General features: G+C 40.2%; 1 protein-coding gene across 1 annotated transcript in view; it reads left to right on the top strand.

The window, feature by feature from the left end:
• Positions 1-20,282, top strand: part of LOC132819695 (CAP-Gly domain-containing linker protein 4-like) — a 266,189-nt gene that overhangs the window by 76,380 nt on the left and 169,527 nt on the right. The window contains exon 6 of the mRNA XM_060831355.1: positions 1,385-1,503. Coding sequence (XP_060687338.1) covers positions 1,385-1,503 — 119 coding nt within the window. The remainder of the gene's footprint in view (positions 1-1,384; positions 1,504-20,282) is intronic.

The following is a 20,282-nucleotide window of genomic DNA, read 5'->3' as shown; positions in this document are numbered from 1 at the left end:
GCCTTAAGGGAGGGCGATGGCCTCGTGGTATTATCACTGGACTATTAATCCAGCAACCCAGGGGTTGTTCAGGGGACCAGGGTTTGAATTCTACAGTGGCAGTCAGTGGAATTTGAATTCAATTAATAAAAAGGAATCTGGAAATAAGAGCCTAAAGGTGATTATGAATTCATTGTTGATTGTCAGGAAACAAAACACCATCTGGTTCACTAATTCCTTTAGGGAAGAAAACTGCCATCCTTACCTGGTCTGTGACTCCAGACCCACAGCAATGTGGTTGACTCTTAGCTGTCCTCTGGATAATTATGATTGGGTAATAAATGTTGGCCTAACTAGTGACACCTTCATCCCGTGAATGAATAAAAAAAATTCTTACATCTACTTGGACCTGTGTCATGTTTTACATGTTCACTATTATCTGTTTTTGCATTTGTACTCCAACATTTATATCACCTTAAGATCCATAACTCAGGTGACCTGCCTAATTCTGTTCTGGGTGAATCTAATACCAGAGGACATTAATATTAGCATAACCAGTTGCTCATTTAAGATAGGGATGAGGAGAAATTTCTCTCTCAGTGGGTAGTGAATCTGTGGAATTCTTTACCACAGAGAGCTGTAGAGAGCTGTCTTTATATTCAAGGCTAAGGTAGACATACTTTTAATCGACGAGGGAATCAAGGATTTTGGGGAAAAGGCAGGAAAGTGGAGCTCAGTTATCAGATCAGCCTTGATCTCATTGAATGGAAAAATAGCTCTGCTGGGTCAAATGACCTACGTTTGTTCTTACATCTTATGGTTTTATGATCTTAATTAGATCATCTGTGATCAATGTGTTCAATCTGCTTTTTGCTTATTGTTTATAGAAATGTTTGTCTTTACCAAATTAAAGATAGTGTGCGACATTTTATTATGATTAGAATTTGTATGTGGTACTATGTGACAATTCTTCTGGAGAATCCATTCATCTTCTATAGCATAACTTAATATGTGTTGCAAGTATTTGCTTTCTGAAATTCATAAATAGTGTCCAACCTTGTATATATTTTAGCTATTTCAATTTTGTGTGCAAGCCTAGAGTATGAAACTATTTATAATTTACCAGAAAATTAACAATCTTGCTCAATGCACAGAATGGTTAGTATTAGAGATGAAGGTTATACTGTCCTAGGAAGGTATGACATTCTGGAATTTAAGTTATTGTACATTATTCTCACAATGTAGCATGCAATGTCTGACTGAGTGCTGAGATTGGATGACAAAGTGGGACAAACGTTTTTTTCATAGCAATAGTGACCTAAATCTAATGATAAAACTTAGTTACAAATAAAACTTAATACTTATTGACAATGCATTAAATCATTTCATCTATATGTATTGACAGATGTGGATGCCACTTGTAGCGATTTCAACTTTGGAACATCTCTGCACATTGCAGCATCAAACCTCTGCTTGTCAGCTGTGAAATGTTTATTGGAACATGGAGCCAATCCTGTCTTCAGGGTAAGAAACTATAGTATTTCAAAATTAACAGACCAGTTTTCAGAAATTTATTTGTATTTAAATTTAAATAGAAAATGTAAATGAAAACCTCTATTCAAAAATAAGTTAATTGGAACACTTAGAGATTAGCCATTCATTAAAAATAACATGAAATGGAACTGGAGTGTCTTGACAACACAGTCTACTTTGGTGCATTATACAATTCACTTCACACCTCAAACACCGTTCTTAGGAAAAGAACCAGAGACATAATGTCAGTAAAATTGCCTGTAGTAGAGAATGGAGAACCTGTGGGCAGGAGGAAAGCATCCTTTATGTAAATGTACTCAGAGAGGCAAATTATGTCAAATTGTTCTAACTGGTAGAGCATTTTCTTTTGGCTTCTGGCATATATTTTAGTTTTGGGTTAAATGTCCTTCTACTAACACTATTCCATCAATATTCTAACTTAAGATATTAAATGCAATATTTCTGTGATTAACTGTTAAAATATTAAAGAGGCCTGACTTATTAATGGAGATTAAAAAAATCTCTGAAAATTTTACTTGCTCTGGAGTACTAATATAATTTTAATTGATTCATCTGATTTTGTTTGCTGGATTTCATATATGTAATTTCACCGACAATTTCAAAATTTCTAATAAGCAAGCTATTGCGCTTGTTAATGACCCAAACATCTGCTTCACTGGGTAAAAATTTTGAATGTTTTCAGCATTCATAATGAGGCAGCCCAAGTGAAAGGTCTGCTACTGGGACTGGAATGGTTGAATGCAGCCACTGATTCTACTGAAAGTGGTCTGGTCTACGGAGGATCTGTAAACTTGTGATTGTGACCAACTTCAGGGGGGCCTTATCCTTCTGCTACTTTATGTTCTGTCTATAATCATGTTGGTGGAGCTCCCTTTGAATCTCCATATGACTCCTTCTGTGAGCTAAGAGAACAGGGGCATGAGCAAGAGCAAGTGGACCTCTCAAGTTTCATTCTATGTCCCGTACCCTGCTGCAAAATTTAAAATTGTGTCATATTATCATAGATAGCTATTTACTTACACTTCTTTGGTTAAACTCTAATTTTGTTTTTCTGATTCCTGTATTCTTTATTTCACTCGTGATATTCTATAGGGGGTCACTTAACTCACTTATCTGAATGGCTGGTTTGCGATGCAGAGTGATACCAACTGTATAGTATTGCTGCACTGGCTGAAGTTACTATGAAAGATTGTTTCTCTCATCTTTTAACCCTCATATGAGATATGGTGAACCTCAGGTTAAACCACCACCAGCCATACTCCTCGAATGAGAAAACAGCCCTATAGTCCAGTAGGACTATGGCATCATTTTACAATGTAATGTAATGTACGAAACATAAATTTATTAGAATTTATTAATTATTGCAAAATAAAGGATTGACCTGAGTAATTGGGAAAATCTTTATAACAAAATAAGAACACGTTTACTCTTTGGTTCTGTGCAGGCTGTGTAGTGTGAAGTTATCCGTATCTGAAGAAATTGTAAGAGTTCTGTGCTGCTTTTTTATCTTTATCTACATAATTGTACAGTGTTATAAAATTAGTCTAAATTGGATTAAAATAACCTTTTTGCCAATTAAAATCACTATTTCACTTATATCGTCAATGGGATCAGATTGAGGGCACTATCATTTCCTCTGTCTGGGGTGATTCAAAACAGTTCCAATACACAGTAGAATTTAACTCACAAGTTATAATGCACAAAAACAGCCAATTTAGTATGCAACTGTTTTGTGCCAAGGATTTATTCTGGTCTGTAATACTCAGTTGATATTTACCCTGGGGCAAATTACGCCCCAGTTTTGAAGCACATTATAGTGTAGCAGGTGTTTGAATACTCTGGACACCAGGTACTTCTGGCAGAAGGTCTTTGCATCACTGTCCATCATCTGGTATGCTTGCAGAAGTACTTGTTGACAGAATGTTGCTGCTAGCAAATGCATGGCTCTCCTTCCTAGTTGGCACTCCCATATACACTTAGAGACATCTGGAGATGCAACAGTGGAACTTCTGCAGTCCACCAATTACCTATTAATGATGACTTTGGAAGAATGTAGCACCATTAAATATCAACAAAAAAGCAGAATGTAGAGGTTACAAATCTCAGAGCTCTCAAGAACTGCATATATTAAAAACAGACTGTTTCAGCCTTTGTTATGCTGTCATTATACTCTTGATTTTTGTCATCCAACATTTATTACTTATTTCTAATTTTGCTGTCACAGTGGGAAGATACGATTTTTAGGAAGGGCTTTCTTATTTTTTTCTAGAACCCTGCACCTGACCAACTATCTTTGCTGATAATTGAGTAGTTTCTATGATGTAGGATGCTGGGAAAATTAACCTCTCTAGCCTCTCCCAATATTGCAGCAACAGCAGGGTGCAGTGTTTTGTGAGTCATTTGACTATCACAGGGGTGAATTCTACACAATTAGCTTGATTTTAAGATGGGTGATGTCTTCCCGTTGTTCTGGGTGTCAGCGGCAAACTCACCATTCATTTGCCCCATTGATCTGTTGGCTCAAGGTAGTTTTTTGCCCACATTTGGGAGGAAGTACCAACTGTCAGCTTTAATTGGCTGACAGGTCTCCAACGGCAGTTGCTACTGCATTGATTGTATCCAGTCTCCAATAGCAATGCTCCTTGGAGCTGGATGTGATGGTTAATAGAACAGTCAGAGGTAGGTGGTGTTAGACTGACAGACCCTGATATTGGAATGGGATGAATAGGGCACAAGTTACCATTAAAGCTGAGTGAAGCACTAAAGTGTCCATTAATTATCCCACAGTAGGTGGTCTACCAACCTTCTGCTTTGGATAAATGTATGGCAGATGGATAAGTCTGGGAATGATGCCCAGTTTGCTTTCCTTTATTAGTCAGAGCATAGGAGTTGGAAGGTCACGTTGCGGCTATTCCACTTTTGGCCACTTTTGGAATATTGTGTGCAATTCTGGTCTCCCTCCTATTGGAAGGATGTTGTGTAACTTGAAAGGTTCAGAAAAGGTTTACAAGGATGTTGCCAGGGTTGGAGGATTTAAACTAAAAGGAGAAGCTGAATAAACTGGGGCTGTTTCCTCTGGAGTGTCAGAGGCTGAGGGATGACCTTTATAAAATTGTGAGGGCATGGAATAGGGTAAATAGACAAGGTCTTTTCCCTGGGGTGGGGGAGTCCAGAACTGGAGAGCATAGGTTCAGGGTGAGAGGGGAAAAATTTAAAAGGGACCTAAGGCAAAACATTTTACAAGCAGAGGGTGGTATGTGTATGGAGTGAGCTGCCAGAGGAAGTGATGGAGGCTGGTACAATTGCAACATTTAAAAGGCCTCTGGATGGGTATATGAATAGGAAGGGTTTAGAGGGATATGGGGGAAATGCTGGCAAATGGCACTAGATTAATTTGGGATATCTGGTCGGCATGGATGACTTGTACCGAAGGCACTGTTTCCATGCTGTACATTTCTATGATTCTATAACTATTATTAATAATAGTATTTCTAATAAATTTCATTGTTCACTTAAAATAACAATATCTTGCTTTAATAGGATGAACTAAAATGATCCGTAGTTCTTCAAGGAACATTCCCAAACAAAATGTGCACAGAAAAACATAAAGAGATGTTATGATATAATGCCAAAACTTTAGTTGGAAAGTTAGGTTTTAAAGGAGAAAAGGGAAATTGAGAGGAATAGAGGGGGAATTTCAGATTCCAGGTTCAAGATAGTTGAATAAATGACTGTCAGTGTTTGAATAATTAAAATATGGATTTGGAAGGGGAACAAACATCTTGAGATGGAGCAGTTTGCAGCAATAATGGGGTGAGGTGTGAAAAGCTGGGAAGTGTTGAAAGTAAGGATGGGGATTTAACATATTTAGGGCTGAAAATGTGTTTCTGGTTAAAGCGCAGCACGTCAGGCAGCATCCAAGAAACAGGAAACTCAACGTTTCGGGCATAAGCCCTTCATCAGGAATCAGGGCTTATGCCCGAAACGTCGAGTTTCCTGTTCCTTGGATGCTGCCTGACCTACTGCGCTTTAACCAGCAACACATTTTCAGCTCTGATCGCCAGCATCTGCAGACCTCACTTTTCCCCCGATTTAACATATTTAGTATAGGTCACAACAAACATCGTTGATGGGTAAATGGAACTTAGCTCACGTTTTGGAGAAATTCAAACTGGAGAATGGAAGAGGATGTTCTGGCCAGTTGGGTTGGTACTACACTAAGTGACTACATTTAGCTTCTTGAATTATATTTATAGTCATAGAGTCATACAGCATGGAAATAAATCCTTCAGTCCAACTCATTCATGTCAACAAATTTACCAAACTAAACCAGAGCCCATTTGCCTGCGTTTGGCCCATTTCCTATTCATATACAATCCAAACATCTTTTAAAAGTTGTAGTTGTACCTGAATCTACCACTTCCTCTTTCAGTTCATTCCACATATGAACCATCTCTGTGTGAAGAAGTTGCCGCTCAGGTCCCTTTTAAATCTTTCTCCTCGCATGTTAAGGTTATGCTGTCTAGTTCTAAACTTCCCACTGCTAGGGAAAAGGTCTTTGCTATTCAACTTGGCTATGCCCGTCATGATTTTATAAAACTCAATAAGGTCATCCCTCAACCTCCTACTCTCCAGTGAAAAAAGACCCAGTTTACCCAATCTCTCCTTATAACTCTACCTCTCCAGTACCAGTAATGTCTTTTAAATTTTTTTGCACCCTCTCCAATTTTATAATAACCTTTCTACAGTAGGGTGACCAGAACTGTACGCAGTACTCCAAAAGTGGCTGCATCAATGTCGTGTACAACTCAATATAGCATCCTAACTCCTATACTCAATAATCTGAGCAATGAAGGCAAGTATGTTAAATGTTTTCTTAACTATCCTGTCTACCTGTGATGCAACTTTCAAGCAACTACGTACCTGAACCCCTCGGTCTCTCTGTTCTACAACTCTCTTGAAGGCCCTGCCATTAACTGTGTGGTCCTGCTCTTGTTTGTCTTACCAAAATGCAACACCTCACATTTATTTAAATTAAACTCATATCTGCCACTCCTTGGCCCACTGGTCCCATTGATCAAGATCTCTTTGCAATTTTAAATAACCTTCCTCACTGTCTATTACACCAACAACTTTGGTGTCTTCTGCTAACTTACTAACCATGCCTCCTGTATTTTCATCCAAATCATTTATATACATGACAAATAACAGTGGACCGAGCACTGATCTCTGCACAACACTGCTGGTTATTGCATCCAGTCCAAAAAACAATTCTCCACAATCCTCTGTCTCTTACCGTCAAGCCAATTTTGTGCCCAATTTGCAAACTCTTCCTGAATCCCATGTGATTTAATTTTATTAACCAGTCTACCATACAGAACCCTGTCAAAAGTCTTACTGCAGTCCATACAGACAAAATTTACTGCTCTGCCCTCATCTATCTATCTTAGCCGCATGCTGAAAAACTCACAAAAATTTATGAGACCTGATTTCCCATGAACAAAACCATGCTGATTATCCATAATTAGTCCTTACCTTACAAAAAGGAAGTAAATCCTGTGTCTCTGAATATCCTCCAACAACTTATCCATCACAGATTTCAGACTTGCTGGTCTATAGTTCCCAGACTTCTCTTTGCAGCCTTTCTTAATGAAAGGCTCAACATTAGCCACCCTCCAGTCTCCTGGCGTCTCACGGGAGGCTATAGGTGATCTAAATATCTCTGCTAGGGGCCACACAATTTCTTATCTAGCTTCCCACAATGTCCTTGGATACACTTTGATCAGGTTCATAGATTCATCTATCTTTATGCTGCTTAAGACCTCTAGCATCTCCTCTTCTGTAATGTGGACTGTTTTCGAGACATCAACGTTTAATTTCCTGAGTTCTCTAGCTTTCATGTCTTCTTCCACAATAAGCAAAAGGTAATGTAAAAAGTTTCAAAATAAGCTTTGGTCTGACATATGCTTCATATTAGTTTAGTCACATAAGGTGACTAGCATCACATTGACTGTATTAATCTGAATCTAAACAACTAATGAACAACATCAAGCGCTGTTAGAAATGTTTATTCTCTGTCTTCAAATTCTCTTTTTTTTTGTGTTGCATCTGATCTTTTTGCAGTTTCTTGGGGGATAATTGAGAAAAGCTGGCACAAAATTCCATCGTATGGATGAAAAATTCATTTAAGCCAACAAGACTATTAAGACATTCACAGTATAAAAATACTGTAATACTATGCTTTTGTCACAAGAGGTCATCAATAAACTGCAAAGAAACAGCAAAGCATTTTATAGAACCAGAAAATATGCAGAATTTCATTTTCTTCACTAACTGGAGAATGATTTTTTTGGTAGATTCTCGATTTTTCATCCTTGCTGTACTACAAGATAAAGTAGGTCCAAATCTAGAGTATTACCGCAATGAAATAAACCGTAAAATCTCTTTGGTGTTTGTTTCAATTTCTTGGGTCATGCTTGGATAAAATGGAGTGAGGTGAGTTCTTATATACAATGTTGTGTAGTGGATTGCAATGTGTGGGCGTTCTATTCCATTTACTTGGAGCACTTGCCATGGGCCTCCATCATTTTTGTATTTTTGTGGCTTGGCTTGACTTAAATGTGGTTCGCAAGTTGCAAGCAAAAACCATACTCCCTATTGACAATTTAGCAGTTGGAAGGGTATGAGGTCGGATAGGCCACCCTCTACTTCAAGGTAATGTCTAGCAAGAGGAGATGAGGACTTCAATTTCCTTTGAATAGTAGATAGCATGACTTGACTCAGCAATTCTAGATTTTCTAATGTAACAATACTCAAACTCAGCAGCAGAAGGAGGTTTATTTCCTCTTTCAGGTTGATGGGAATCGAGACAAATTTCTCAACTGCAGTGGGAAAAGGCAGGAGAGCAAGTAAATGTAAGTGGCACAAGAATTAAAAAAAATCATCTTCATCTTCAGCAATTACATACTGATGAGTATGATTGTCTTAGAAAAAGTCATGGGTTCGGTGCATTCTTGTGTGGCTGATGCATCTCTGACCACACATTTGGCAAGTGTTTTTGGGAGATACAAGTGGTCCTTGAACTTCAGCTCATTAACATTCCTTTCTCTGGTTCTTTTTCCATATTTCCTCTTGCCTATGGATTTTCTCAAAGAATTGTGTCCCTTCATATAGGAGTTTCCTTCAAGTTGGTCTCTTCTGGTCTCCTGTATGTTGACATCTATATGGAAGCCTTCAGAGAATCTTTCAGATACTTTCTTTGTCCTTTTCTCATTTCAGTATCTTCCTCAAGCTGGACAAAGAAGATATGCTTTGGTAGTGAACTTAGTATGCATTGAACTTCAAGCATACTAAGCACAAGGCCAGCCCAGTGAAGTTGGCTCTGGATGATCATGGCCTCTGCTGGTGTTATTTAGCTGCTTCAAGGATGCTGATGTTAGTACTCCTGTCCTTCCAGCTGATATGAGAATCTATGTCAGACAGCATTGATGTAACTGGTAGCTTCCCAGGTAAAGGAAATGGTCCACATTTGAGAGGATGTTTCCATTGATTTTAATGGAGTGATGGTCTGTAACTTTACATGGAATGGGTTAGTAAAGAATTTAAGTCTTCTTGAAGTTGAGGCTGAAACCAATTCCTCATTGTGCTTCCTAGAATCTATTAAGCAATGCTAAGGTTTTCTTCAGCGAGAGTAGAGATGACATTGTTATCCACATAGTGATGTTCCACAAGCAAGGTCCTAGCCATTTCTTTTTCGAATTTAACTGTTTGAGGTTGAAAAGATTTCAGTCCATCCTGTAGACAATGTCCACACTACTGGAAAAACTGTTCTTGACAAGGTGAAGAATAATGGTGATGAAGGTGGAGAAAATGGTGGGTGCAGTGAAACATCCCTGCTTAACCCCTGTGTTGACCTCAAAAGATTCTGTTATAGTACTGTTGTTGAGGTCTTTCCTGACATCTTGTTATGGAGGAGAAAGACAGCCAACCTTTGACATGGTCCTCCACAGCCTTTCCGATTGACTGGGTCAACAGCCTTGGTTATATCAATGAAGGCCTTGTGTGGTGGTTGGTGTTTTTCCTGGCATTTGTCTTGGAATTACCAAGCAGTGAAAATCATGTCCATAGTTCTGTGGTTTGATCAAAAGCCACACTGGCTTTCAAGAACGTTTTCCTCAGAGATTGGGAGAAGATGCCTTGTAAGGATTCAGATGATGATCTTGCAAGTGATGGAGAGACAGGAGATTCCTCAGTAGTTCTCACAGTTTGCTTTGTCTCCTTTCTTGAAGACTATGGTGATAGCAGCATTTCTGAGATCAGCAGGGCTTTCTTCTTTGTCCCAGATTTTCAGGAACAGGTGATAGAGATGACCAGTTAGTTCTTCTCCTCCAAGTTTGAGAATCTCTGCTGGAGTCTATCAATTCTTTCAGGTTTTACTTTCATAGAATTCCTACAGTTTGGAAGCAGGCCATTCAGCCCATGAAGTCCATACCGACCCTCCAAAGAGCATCCCATCCATACCAACACCCCCTACCCTATCTGTATACCCTGCATTCCTAATGCTAATCAACCTAGCCTGCATATCGTTGGACACTCTGGGCAATTTAGCATTGCTAATGCACCTAACCTGCACAACTTTGGACTGTGGGAGGAAACCCATGCAGACATGGGGGAGTGTGCAAACTTCATGCAGACAGTTGTCCGAGGTTGGAATCAAACCCAAGTCTCTGGCGCTGTGAGGCAGCATTTCTAATCACTGAGCAACTGTGCTACCCTCTCTTCATTTATTTAATGGCTGCTCCAACTTCTGCTACACATTCTACCAGGAATGTAAGGCACCTTCATATCTTACTGTCTCCATGAACTTGCATCATTGTGTTTTCCCTACCATTTTCCCTGCTACATTTGATTGCTCTTTATCTTATGATACTTGGGCCAGATTTCTACTTTGGGTGCAAATTGGGGAGAAGTCCCTGCTCAAGGAACCTAAACCCTAAACATATTACCCCTCAATTTTCCATTTTCAGTCTACATGGACAGGCGAGTTTGAACGTTTGATTAGGGAGGCTGGAAGAGCAAGAAAGGTTGTTAATTCCAGAGACTGACTGGGTGGAAAACCTGTCGGGGATGCTGCAATGCTGTGTTGAAAGTGTAAAAATATAGAATCAAATATAAAACACATATTCCCCTCTCCCCTGCAGCTAATGCTTCTCTTCTTTTCCATTGCTCAAACATGCCAGCTAATTTCCATCATACTGGCCCCAGATGTTCCATGCCAACCTATGCCCCTGTATCCACCCCTGTCACCTGTCATGCCCCCGTGCCAATTAGTCCTCACCTTCTCCCTGATACCCCCTTTTTCATGTATATTTGTATCTACCCATCCCCCTTTGCCAGCCTATGTTATCCACCCATTCCTTATGGCCTTTTATAGCCCTTATCCTATTAAGACAACATGTGCACCCCACAGGTACCTTTTGTTGTTCCTTTTCCTTACCAATGTACCTGATGTCTGCCAAGGGCAAACCAGAAGAGGCATACTGACAGAAGATAAAGTTATGCTGGTGCCACAATTTAAAAAAAAACTTAAAGAAAAGACATTCAATATATTGAAATTCCTTTAATGAATCCCTTGTGAAAACAAATTAATTTATATGTATTAAATTCTTATGTAACAAGCATTTGCATTCCACAAGCAGTTAGAGCTGTCCGTTAAAATGCTGATTTGATAGGTATTGTTTTTACAATAACTGAGAGAAAGTATGAAGAGCTTATGCCTGAAACATCAACTGTCCTGCTCTCCAGACGCTGCTGACCTGCTGTGCTTTTCCAATGCCACACTTCTTGACATTGTTTTACAATAGTTTAATAGTTTGGAAAATTGGTAATGCAGCATATTAAAATGCTTCAAACATTTTTTTAGACATTATCTTGATGGCTTTGACAGTCCCAATGAGATTATGAATGCCTAATTGTATAATCACAATTTGTAGTTTACCTGTCACAAAGTGCACCTTACTTCTTGCAAAGTTCAGAGTATTTGGGAATATTTGTAGTTCAGCTTGTGGATGAGGTTGTTGACTTGCTTGGTGAGCTGGTACATTTGTTTGCAGACATTTTGTCGCCATTCCAGGTAACATCATCAGTTAGCCTCTAGTGAAGCGTTGGTGTTCTGTCCCACTTGCTGTTTATCCATAAATAGCAAGCGTGATAGAGCAGCAATGCTTTGTCAGAAGTGCACTGATGATATTACCTGGAATGGTGACAAAACGCCTGCAAACAAACTTAACAGCTCAGTGTGCAAGTCAACAACTTCATGTCACCTCCTTAAAATGGACCTTATGTCTCCTAAAGAGAACTTTCAATAAAATGTTCGCTACATTACCAAAAGGATGTGGTTGCTTTGGAGAGGGTGCGGAGAACGTTTACAAGGTTGTTGCCTGGTATGGGAGGTGCCACCAGGGACGTTGAGTAGGTTAGGTTTGTGTTCATTCGAAAAAATGAGATTGAATGGGGACCTGATTAGGTCTACAAAACTATGAAGGGTATAGACAGGGTAGATAGAGATAGGCTTTTTCCCAGGGTGAAGGATTCAATAATAAGAGGTCACGCTTTCAAGGTGAGAAGTAAAAGGTTTAAGGGGGTTACACATGACAAGTACTTTACACAGAGGCTGGTGGGTGTGTAGAATGTGTTGCCAGCAGAGGTAGTAGTGGCAAGCACAGTAGATTCATTTAAAATCCATCTGGATAGATGCATGACTAGGTGAGGAGCAGAGAGATATAGATTCTTAGGAATTGGGCGACAGGTTTAGACAGTAGATTTGGATTGGCTCAGGCTTGGAGGGTTGAAGGGCCTGTTCGTGAGCTGTAAATTTTCTTTGTTCTCTTTGTTCTTTGTACCTTCATCAAAAGGCATTAGCATAACAAAGATGGCTTGAAATAGATCCAAAGAGGTTTCCTGACCATCCTTAAGAAATTAGACCTGTTCCAAATTCATCAACTTCCACATTGACTTCTGCACGTCGGGGAATCCAAAACTTAATTTTGGTGGAGGCAGCTGATCATTTAAATGGCTAGCTGCCTCCAGGAATTGTGCATATGTGAACTTTGTTCTGTCCTGGATCTCATCTTTGTAAAATGAGAGATTCTGGTTTTGTTGGCAGGGCTTCAATTCCAAGCTTTCTTCTGATATTTTTGCCATGGTGAAAGGCTCTCCATCCTGACAAAAATGTGGATAGAATGTTAAGCTGCCTGAATCATTTTAAAAAAAAATTTCAAATTGCACAGACTATCTTATTTTGACTTTTTACGCAGGAGATGTGGATATGCAATAGAAAGGAGAGTACAAGCAGGTAATCTTGCTTCTAAACAGACATGCCACCAATGAAATAAAGATGGCTATATGAAAGGCCATGGAGATCAATGGTTCAGGCATCTTGCCTTGAATTCCTCTTTCAATAAAGATTTCATTTGCATACCAAACATGACTATCTAATAATGCATGCAGTAGTACTCATCTGCTGCTTATCCCTACTTACCATTGTGCTTTATTATTCCCTGAAGTCCATTCGGCATCTTGGGATTTACAAGGACATAGATTGAGGATGAGTCCATATTCAGGCATGTGTTTTATTTGTCTTTCCGAAGACCTCCATTGAAATTGGCATCTCTTGTGTTGCGGATGTTAATTTCAAGGGATCAGCACTGAACAATTCAGAGAACACAAATGAGAACAAATAAGGATTGTAAAAGCACTGTGAAACAACTCACCAGAGATCCAACTTGTTCTGTTGTAAAGAACAAAGGTGCAGATTTTAGGGTCCGAGCTTATAAAGGAAAGACATTGGTTCATCAGTATTCACATAGTGATTTCTGAGATATAGAAGAATCATCAAAAAAAATTACATCATGTAAAGAGACCATTCATCCTGTTGTGTTGCGCCACTTGAAAAGTCTGGCTGCCTTCTCTAATCCCAGTTGCCAACACCAATCCATTTTCTTGCAGGTTACTGCATTTCAGATGCAGATTCAAGATTCTTTTAAATGAGTTGAAGGTTTTCAATTCATCACTAAACTGAGCAGCAAAATTGCAGATCATTGTGCTTTGGATGTCACCAATCTAGCAGAGGCACTGCATGTAACAGGCAAGCAATTTGCTCTGATCAAAAAAGCTATCCACCAAGATGCAAATCTCCAACTGCTGCAAATAGTGGTATAACGATGACCAGAGAGCATCAAGGACACACCTGTAGCTGTATGGGCATGTCGGAAATATAGAGATGAATTAAGATGCTCAAGTCTGCATAGTGTCCAAAGGAAATAAAATAATTAATCTTGAAGGATTTGAGAGGAGCGTTGCTGAAGCACATCCATGTAAGCCACCCAGGAATTGAATCAAGTCTGAAGAAGGCAAGAGATAACTTCTACTGGCCTAAACACAAATTAAGAACCATATCTGTCAATTTACTGCATGTAATGAGTACCAAGCCAAACAAACTGGAGAACCACTAATGACACGTGATAATCCAGATCTTGCTGGGAGTCAATCTGATCACACTCACAGAAAATGAATATCTTGTTACAGTAGACTGACTGCTGGGAGGTGGACCAGTTGACTTCACTGACTACCATTCTGATTGTTGAATGGCAAAAAAGCCGACTTTGTTGTGCCATTTCCGACATTGTCAGGAGCAACGATGCCAATCAGTTCATGAGTGAGGAATTCAGTTTCACCTTGAAAGATTGGAAAATGGAACACCACACACCATCTTCACACTATCCAAACTCAAATTGAAAGACTGAGATGACAGTGGAAATCATCAAAGGAATCGTAAAGAAATTGAAATTAAATTCCTCACACATGTAAATAAAGTGGAATAATTGAACAGAGCCCGGTATTCTGTCACCACGTCACCCTTTATTTACATGTGCAGAATATAAGTGTTCCGACCAGCCAGCTCAGAGCCAGTCCCTAGTCTCTGAATCTCTTATTTATATCTGTCACCCAGGGCTCCCTGATTGAGCCAGGTGATCATTCCCAGTCAAGGATTTCCTTGTCATTGAGCTCCACCTGACCTTCATTCCAATCACTACACAAGGCAACTTTTGAGTGGAGAAACATATATAATGAAGACATGGAAAGTTCGCTGTACCAGTCATCCAATAGCAAAAAGTTCCTGAAGCCAGAAGAAGTAACAGGTGTGAGTGAAATAATCAAGGCAAAACAGCAGAAAGCCAAATTTCATTTTGACAGGACTGCTAAACCATTGCTAGAGTTGCATATTGGAGAGCCAGTGAGGTGCAAACATTCACCGATCTCAACAAAAGCCTGCTCAAGTGGAACTTGGACCTGCGAGTAGTTCTCATTTCAGTTCTCCATTGTATACAATGGAAGTGAACTACCAGATATATCTTTGAAATCACAGGCACTTACACACAAGTACAGAAGCTGTTCCTCAACTGCAGGGGGCTGACCAGGAAGAGGTGAATGCAACACTTGTACAGCAGAACACACCTGCTGTCAGACCAGAGGTGCACACAACCTAATAACAGAAATAGAACAACAACGGCTACTTCAGCAACAACAAATGATAGAACAATGCATTTTGCTGAAACAATATCACCCATTGAATAATGAATGACAATAGTATGCATGCATGGCATTAAGAGAACAGCACAATTTTAAGACTATGAGTGCAGTCTTACAGGAGCCTAAATGACATGGGCTATGGAAAGATTTATGGAAGGGTCACATGAGAAATCTGTTGAGGTCTGTCTCAAGTTGTGAACAACTTGCTGCATCTTTTAATGCATTTGCTGAATAGCAAAAACTGTTCCTTAATAGGTGTTACTGAGTAACCAGTTAAGGGGGTTATAGCTTGTTAAATGCCAAGTTAATGTTGCAGTTCCCCTCATTAATGTCAGCTTCCTGTCTTACCAAGTACTGAACAAGGTGGACATTAAGAATCCTCAACAACATGGAAATCAGAGTGGATACCTGGATTCCTACTGGCTGCAATGAATCTGTGTTGCTCAATACCAAACAGTATCTCAGGGCATGATGCATGGGCATTAGTTGCATAAATGCCTCATCCACAGTCATTGGCATATGATATTTGCCAACCATTCATGACCATCATGGTGCCTCTCCAATCTAGTTGCAGAATACTTTGAAAGCACAGATATGTCTCAGAGGACACACTGGCCGGTAGCATTTGAAAAGCTGCTACTCTTTTGTGAGTAGGGACAGAATCATTCCTGATGAAGGACTTATGCCCAAAACATTGATTCTCCTGCTCCTTGGATGCTGCCTGACCTGCTGTGCTCCTGCAGCGTTACACTTTTTGACTCTGATCTCCAGCATCTGCAGTCTTCACTTTTCCCATGCAAGGGGATGGGTCAGGTTCGGTAGTTCCAGTCTGTCCACAGAAACTAAACAGGATGGGATCAGAGGTGGCGTGTGGTGGGGAAATGGTGTGAGGGGAGTCCCTGCTGCAGGAAGGAGACTCTGGTAACTATGGAATTGAGTACCATGGAGATGGAGACATGACAGTTGTCTGATGGGAATACAGCAAAGCATAGGTGGAAACGGGACAATGAGGTGAGAGTGGGTGAGTGTGGCTGTATGGTTTTCTCATTGGCAGAAACATCTGAAGTGTCGTGTACAGCCACACATGACATGCTCATCTCATATACTAGGCAGGCACAGGCTCAGGTAGACTATTTGTGTGGGCACCTGGGAAGATGGGAAGCCTACAGCATTCATGGGATGGGCTATTAGGAAGAGGACCTCAATATTTGGGACCGAATCATAGAGATTGAGGCTGGAAGCCTCAGGGAATTCACTTTTCTATTATTGGAATAGTCTGATATACTTCCTTATTATTAATTCTGCAGTCTCATCCTCAAAATATCTAACATTTACTTAAATTCCACTTCTTTTATATACTTGTGGAAGCCTATTTTTATCTTTCTTCCTCTGGTCTCCTTCCTATAGTAAGGATGTTGTGAAACTGGAAAGGGTTCAGAAAAGATGTACAAGGATGTTGTCAGAGTTGGAGGGTTTGAACTATAGGGAGAGGGTGAACAGGCTGGTGCTGTTTTCCCTGTAGAGTCAAAGACTGAGGGGTGACCTTATAGAGTTTATAAAGTCATGAGGGGCATGGATAGGGTAAATAGACATGATCTTTTCCCTGGGGTGGGTGAGTCCAGAAGTAGAGGGCATAGGTTTAAGGTGGGAGGGGAAAGATTTAAAATGGACCTAAAGGGCAACTTTTTCCATGCAGAGGGTGGTGCTTGTATGGAATGAGCCAGAGGAAGTAGTGGAGGCTAGTACAATTAAAACATTTAAAAGGCATCTGGATAGGTATAAGAATAGGAAGGGTTTAGAGAGATATGAGCCGAGTGCTGGCAAATGGCACTAGATTAATTGGCATGGACGAGTCGACAGAAGGGCCTGTTTCCATGCTATATATTTATATGACTCTAAGACTTCATGACCTGTCGTCTCATAATTTGGTTTCTCCCTCTTATTTTAGCTAACTAAGCCCTGCTAGTTTCTAATATATTCCCAGTCCTCTGGCCTACCAGTCATACTTGCCACATTGAAAGCCCTTAATTGTAATTTGCTACCATCAAAAAACAACCTTCTCGTAGCATGTGTAGAGAGGACAACTTCTGCTTTCAACTCTTGTCATTGGCACATTGCAGTCAAGCAAGGAGAAAGATATTTTATTTTTATTGTACGACCACAATGCACTTCTCCCTTTTTGCCTGTAACAATGGAGACTTAATGTGTTGTTTCGATTTCAGAGCAAAGTTATGCAGCATACTATTGCAAACCATTATGTTTCAGAATGCTTATTGTAGAAGGTACCAGATCTGTCTACGTTGTAGAGTTGTTGTTGCATCAGGACACCAGTGGCCTACTTGATGAAAGCATAACTTGACCTATGGATTTTATTGTACTTTGCCCATCAAGCATGGAGGTGTTGGTGGTGATGAAAGCTGGAGGTGTTGATGAGTTATGTAAATGAAAAAAAAAACCTTTATATTCTAAGAAACCAGCCTCTCAATTGCTTTGTAGGAGCAAAGACTTGAACAAATGGACAAAAATTTTCAAGATGCTACGTTTGTGAACATGCTTCAGTATGCAGTAATGAAGTTGAAGCTCATGCTTCACGAAGGCAATGAGATCATGTCAAGGAGCCAGAAGGGAGACACTGGTGAGGGGGTCAGCAAAGTCTTAGATTAGAGGGTAGAGTATAGTTCCTGTGAGCTTCAAATCTTATTCTGCTGCTATCAGAAACACCAAGGCTTCAGTCAGCTGTGTAATGCAGTAAAACAGAGTACTGACACTCACTTTCCTTTCTTCCTTCTTTTTTAGGTATTTGTAGAAATTCCAGCTACCCAATATGATGCCTTTATTCTGTGCTGGTCTTCTGTATTAGCAACAGATGAGTCATCATGGGAAATTAGAAATTGACATCAGCAGACAAGGGCTATTTTTGAATATCTAGGTAATGAATATTTAGGGCAATTGGTATATATAATGAGATCCATGCTTTCACGTGGGATATCATTAAGTAGAGCATTGGAGTTACTTAAGTGAGATCTCTTTGCTGCCTGGACTTCTCTGGAAGTGCCCTGTAGAACATGTCATTTTGGTTTACCACACCTTGCACAATTGATGGAATGAAGGTACCGATCTAGGTATATTTCGAGCAGCTGAGGAGAAAAGAAGGAGAAGAAAATGTGGAAGGAAAGAACCAAACCATTCCCTTTCTATCTGGGGTGGCTATGATCACCTTGTCCAATTCAAACGAATATAGCCCCAATTTCTCCTTTCGTATTAATCCCCTGTTGTCAACCATTATTGCATCATCTTGGCCACAACATGGGTAAAATGTTGCCACTAAACAAGCATTGCAAATAACTTAATTAGATAAACCCATTCTATGTTTCATAAATCATCAATTACTCACCTTGTGTATTCCAGTTGTACCTGTGTTCTATGTGCCTTTTTTCCTGGCCTAGTTTTTCTCTGCAGTACTACTCCTGAGGCTACAACATGTTCATTTGCTGGGGGAGAATGCAGAAAGTTTGGTAGCACAGCTTCAGGCAGCACTAACCTTTCAAAGACCCTTCATTGTGCTACACCATCTTGACATGAGTAGTAGCAGTTTAGGCTGGCCAGCAGACGACAGGCAATAGTAAGGATACTGACACTGGTATGATTTATTTATTTGATTTATTGTAGTTACAAGTGCCTAAGTACAGTGAAAAGCTTTGTTTTGCAAGCAGTATGGGCTGATCGTAGCAAACAAGGGGATACAGATCATTAGACAGCACGAGGCATAGAAGGTTACGACTGCCTTGGAGGTGCACAAAACAAAATCAGCATTATTTGAAGTTAGAAAAGTACATTCAGCAGTCCAATAACAGCAGGGAAGAAGCATTTTTTGAACCTGTTGGTGCATGCGTTCAAGCTCTGTATCTTCTGCCTAATGGGAAAGGTTGAAAGAGAGTACTAACAGGGTCAGATGGATCTTTGATGATGTTGGCAACCTTTCCGTGACAATGAGAAGTATAAATGGAGTCCATGGATGGGAGATTGGCTTCCATGATGCTCACAACTTTCTGTACTTTCTTACAGTCCTGGGCAGAGCGGTTACCGTACCAGGCCTTCTGCACCCTTCTGTGGTGCATCTGTAATGGTTGTTGAGAGTCCTTATGGACATGTCAAATTTCCTGAGCCAGCTGAGGAAGAAGAGGCATTGTTGTGCCATCTTGACCGTTGCACCCGCGAGGGAAGTCCAGGACAGATTGTTGGTTATTGTTACTCCCTTGGAATTTGTTGCTTTTGACCCGCTCCATCTCAGCTCCGTTGACGTAGATAGGGGCATGTCTTCCTTCTTTCATCCTGTACACAATGATCATTTTCTTTTTTTTTGCCACCATTGAGAGGGAGGTTGTTATTAACTGCATCATGACACCAAGGACTCTATCTCTTTCCTGTAGTCTGACTCATTGTGTGTTCCTGAGAGAGGAGAGTAGGTTCAGGCATCAGGGAGCCAGTGAAACTACTGTAGAACAGCTGTAGAGCACAAATTGCGGGACTACTGTGAAATAATGCAAACGCACTTGAACACTGGTATGTGCAGCCATGATGGTAGCAGTCTGAGCATTCATGGCATTCATTTTTTTCACAAGATGATAGCAGCAGAGAAGACAGCATCCAAGCTCCTGTGCCCAGGCTTGTCTGCTTCTTTTTTCTTTTTCTTTGTCCTTCTTCCCCCTTTTTGCTCAGATTTAACTAATGAAGACAGCTGTTCAGTGGGAATGTGGCTTCAATGGACTCCAAGTGGTTGAAGTATCTTCAGAGACAGCATGGCTACAGAGTTGGTTGGTCAGCCTATGAAGCCTAGAACTTGAGCATGGAGTGGGCCCCGAGTAGCAGCATGGCATGGGCTGGGAAGCTGGGAGTGGGTACTCTGTCAGCTGCATGGCTTGAGTTTGGGAATTTGGATCTGGTCTCTGGTGGTGGCATTACTTGGGCTGGGAAGCCCAGAGCAGTCTGTAGCAATGGAGCAGAAAATTTGGACTCTTTTCAACTTACTTTTTAAAATTATTTTATTCTAAGTTAATGTGAATGCAACGGTACATGGTTTTCACTATTTATTATATTGAATGTCCTTGACAGTAAATGATTCAGTTCAGTTCATGGCAGCAAGCTGAGCTTTTGTGACT

This window comes from Hemiscyllium ocellatum, chromosome 10 (genome assembly GCF_020745735.1).
Source record: "Hemiscyllium ocellatum isolate sHemOce1 chromosome 10, sHemOce1.pat.X.cur, whole genome shotgun sequence".
Classification (NCBI taxonomy): domain Eukaryota; kingdom Metazoa; phylum Chordata; class Chondrichthyes; order Orectolobiformes; family Hemiscylliidae; genus Hemiscyllium; species Hemiscyllium ocellatum.
This window is presented reverse-complemented; position numbering and strand designations above follow the sequence as displayed.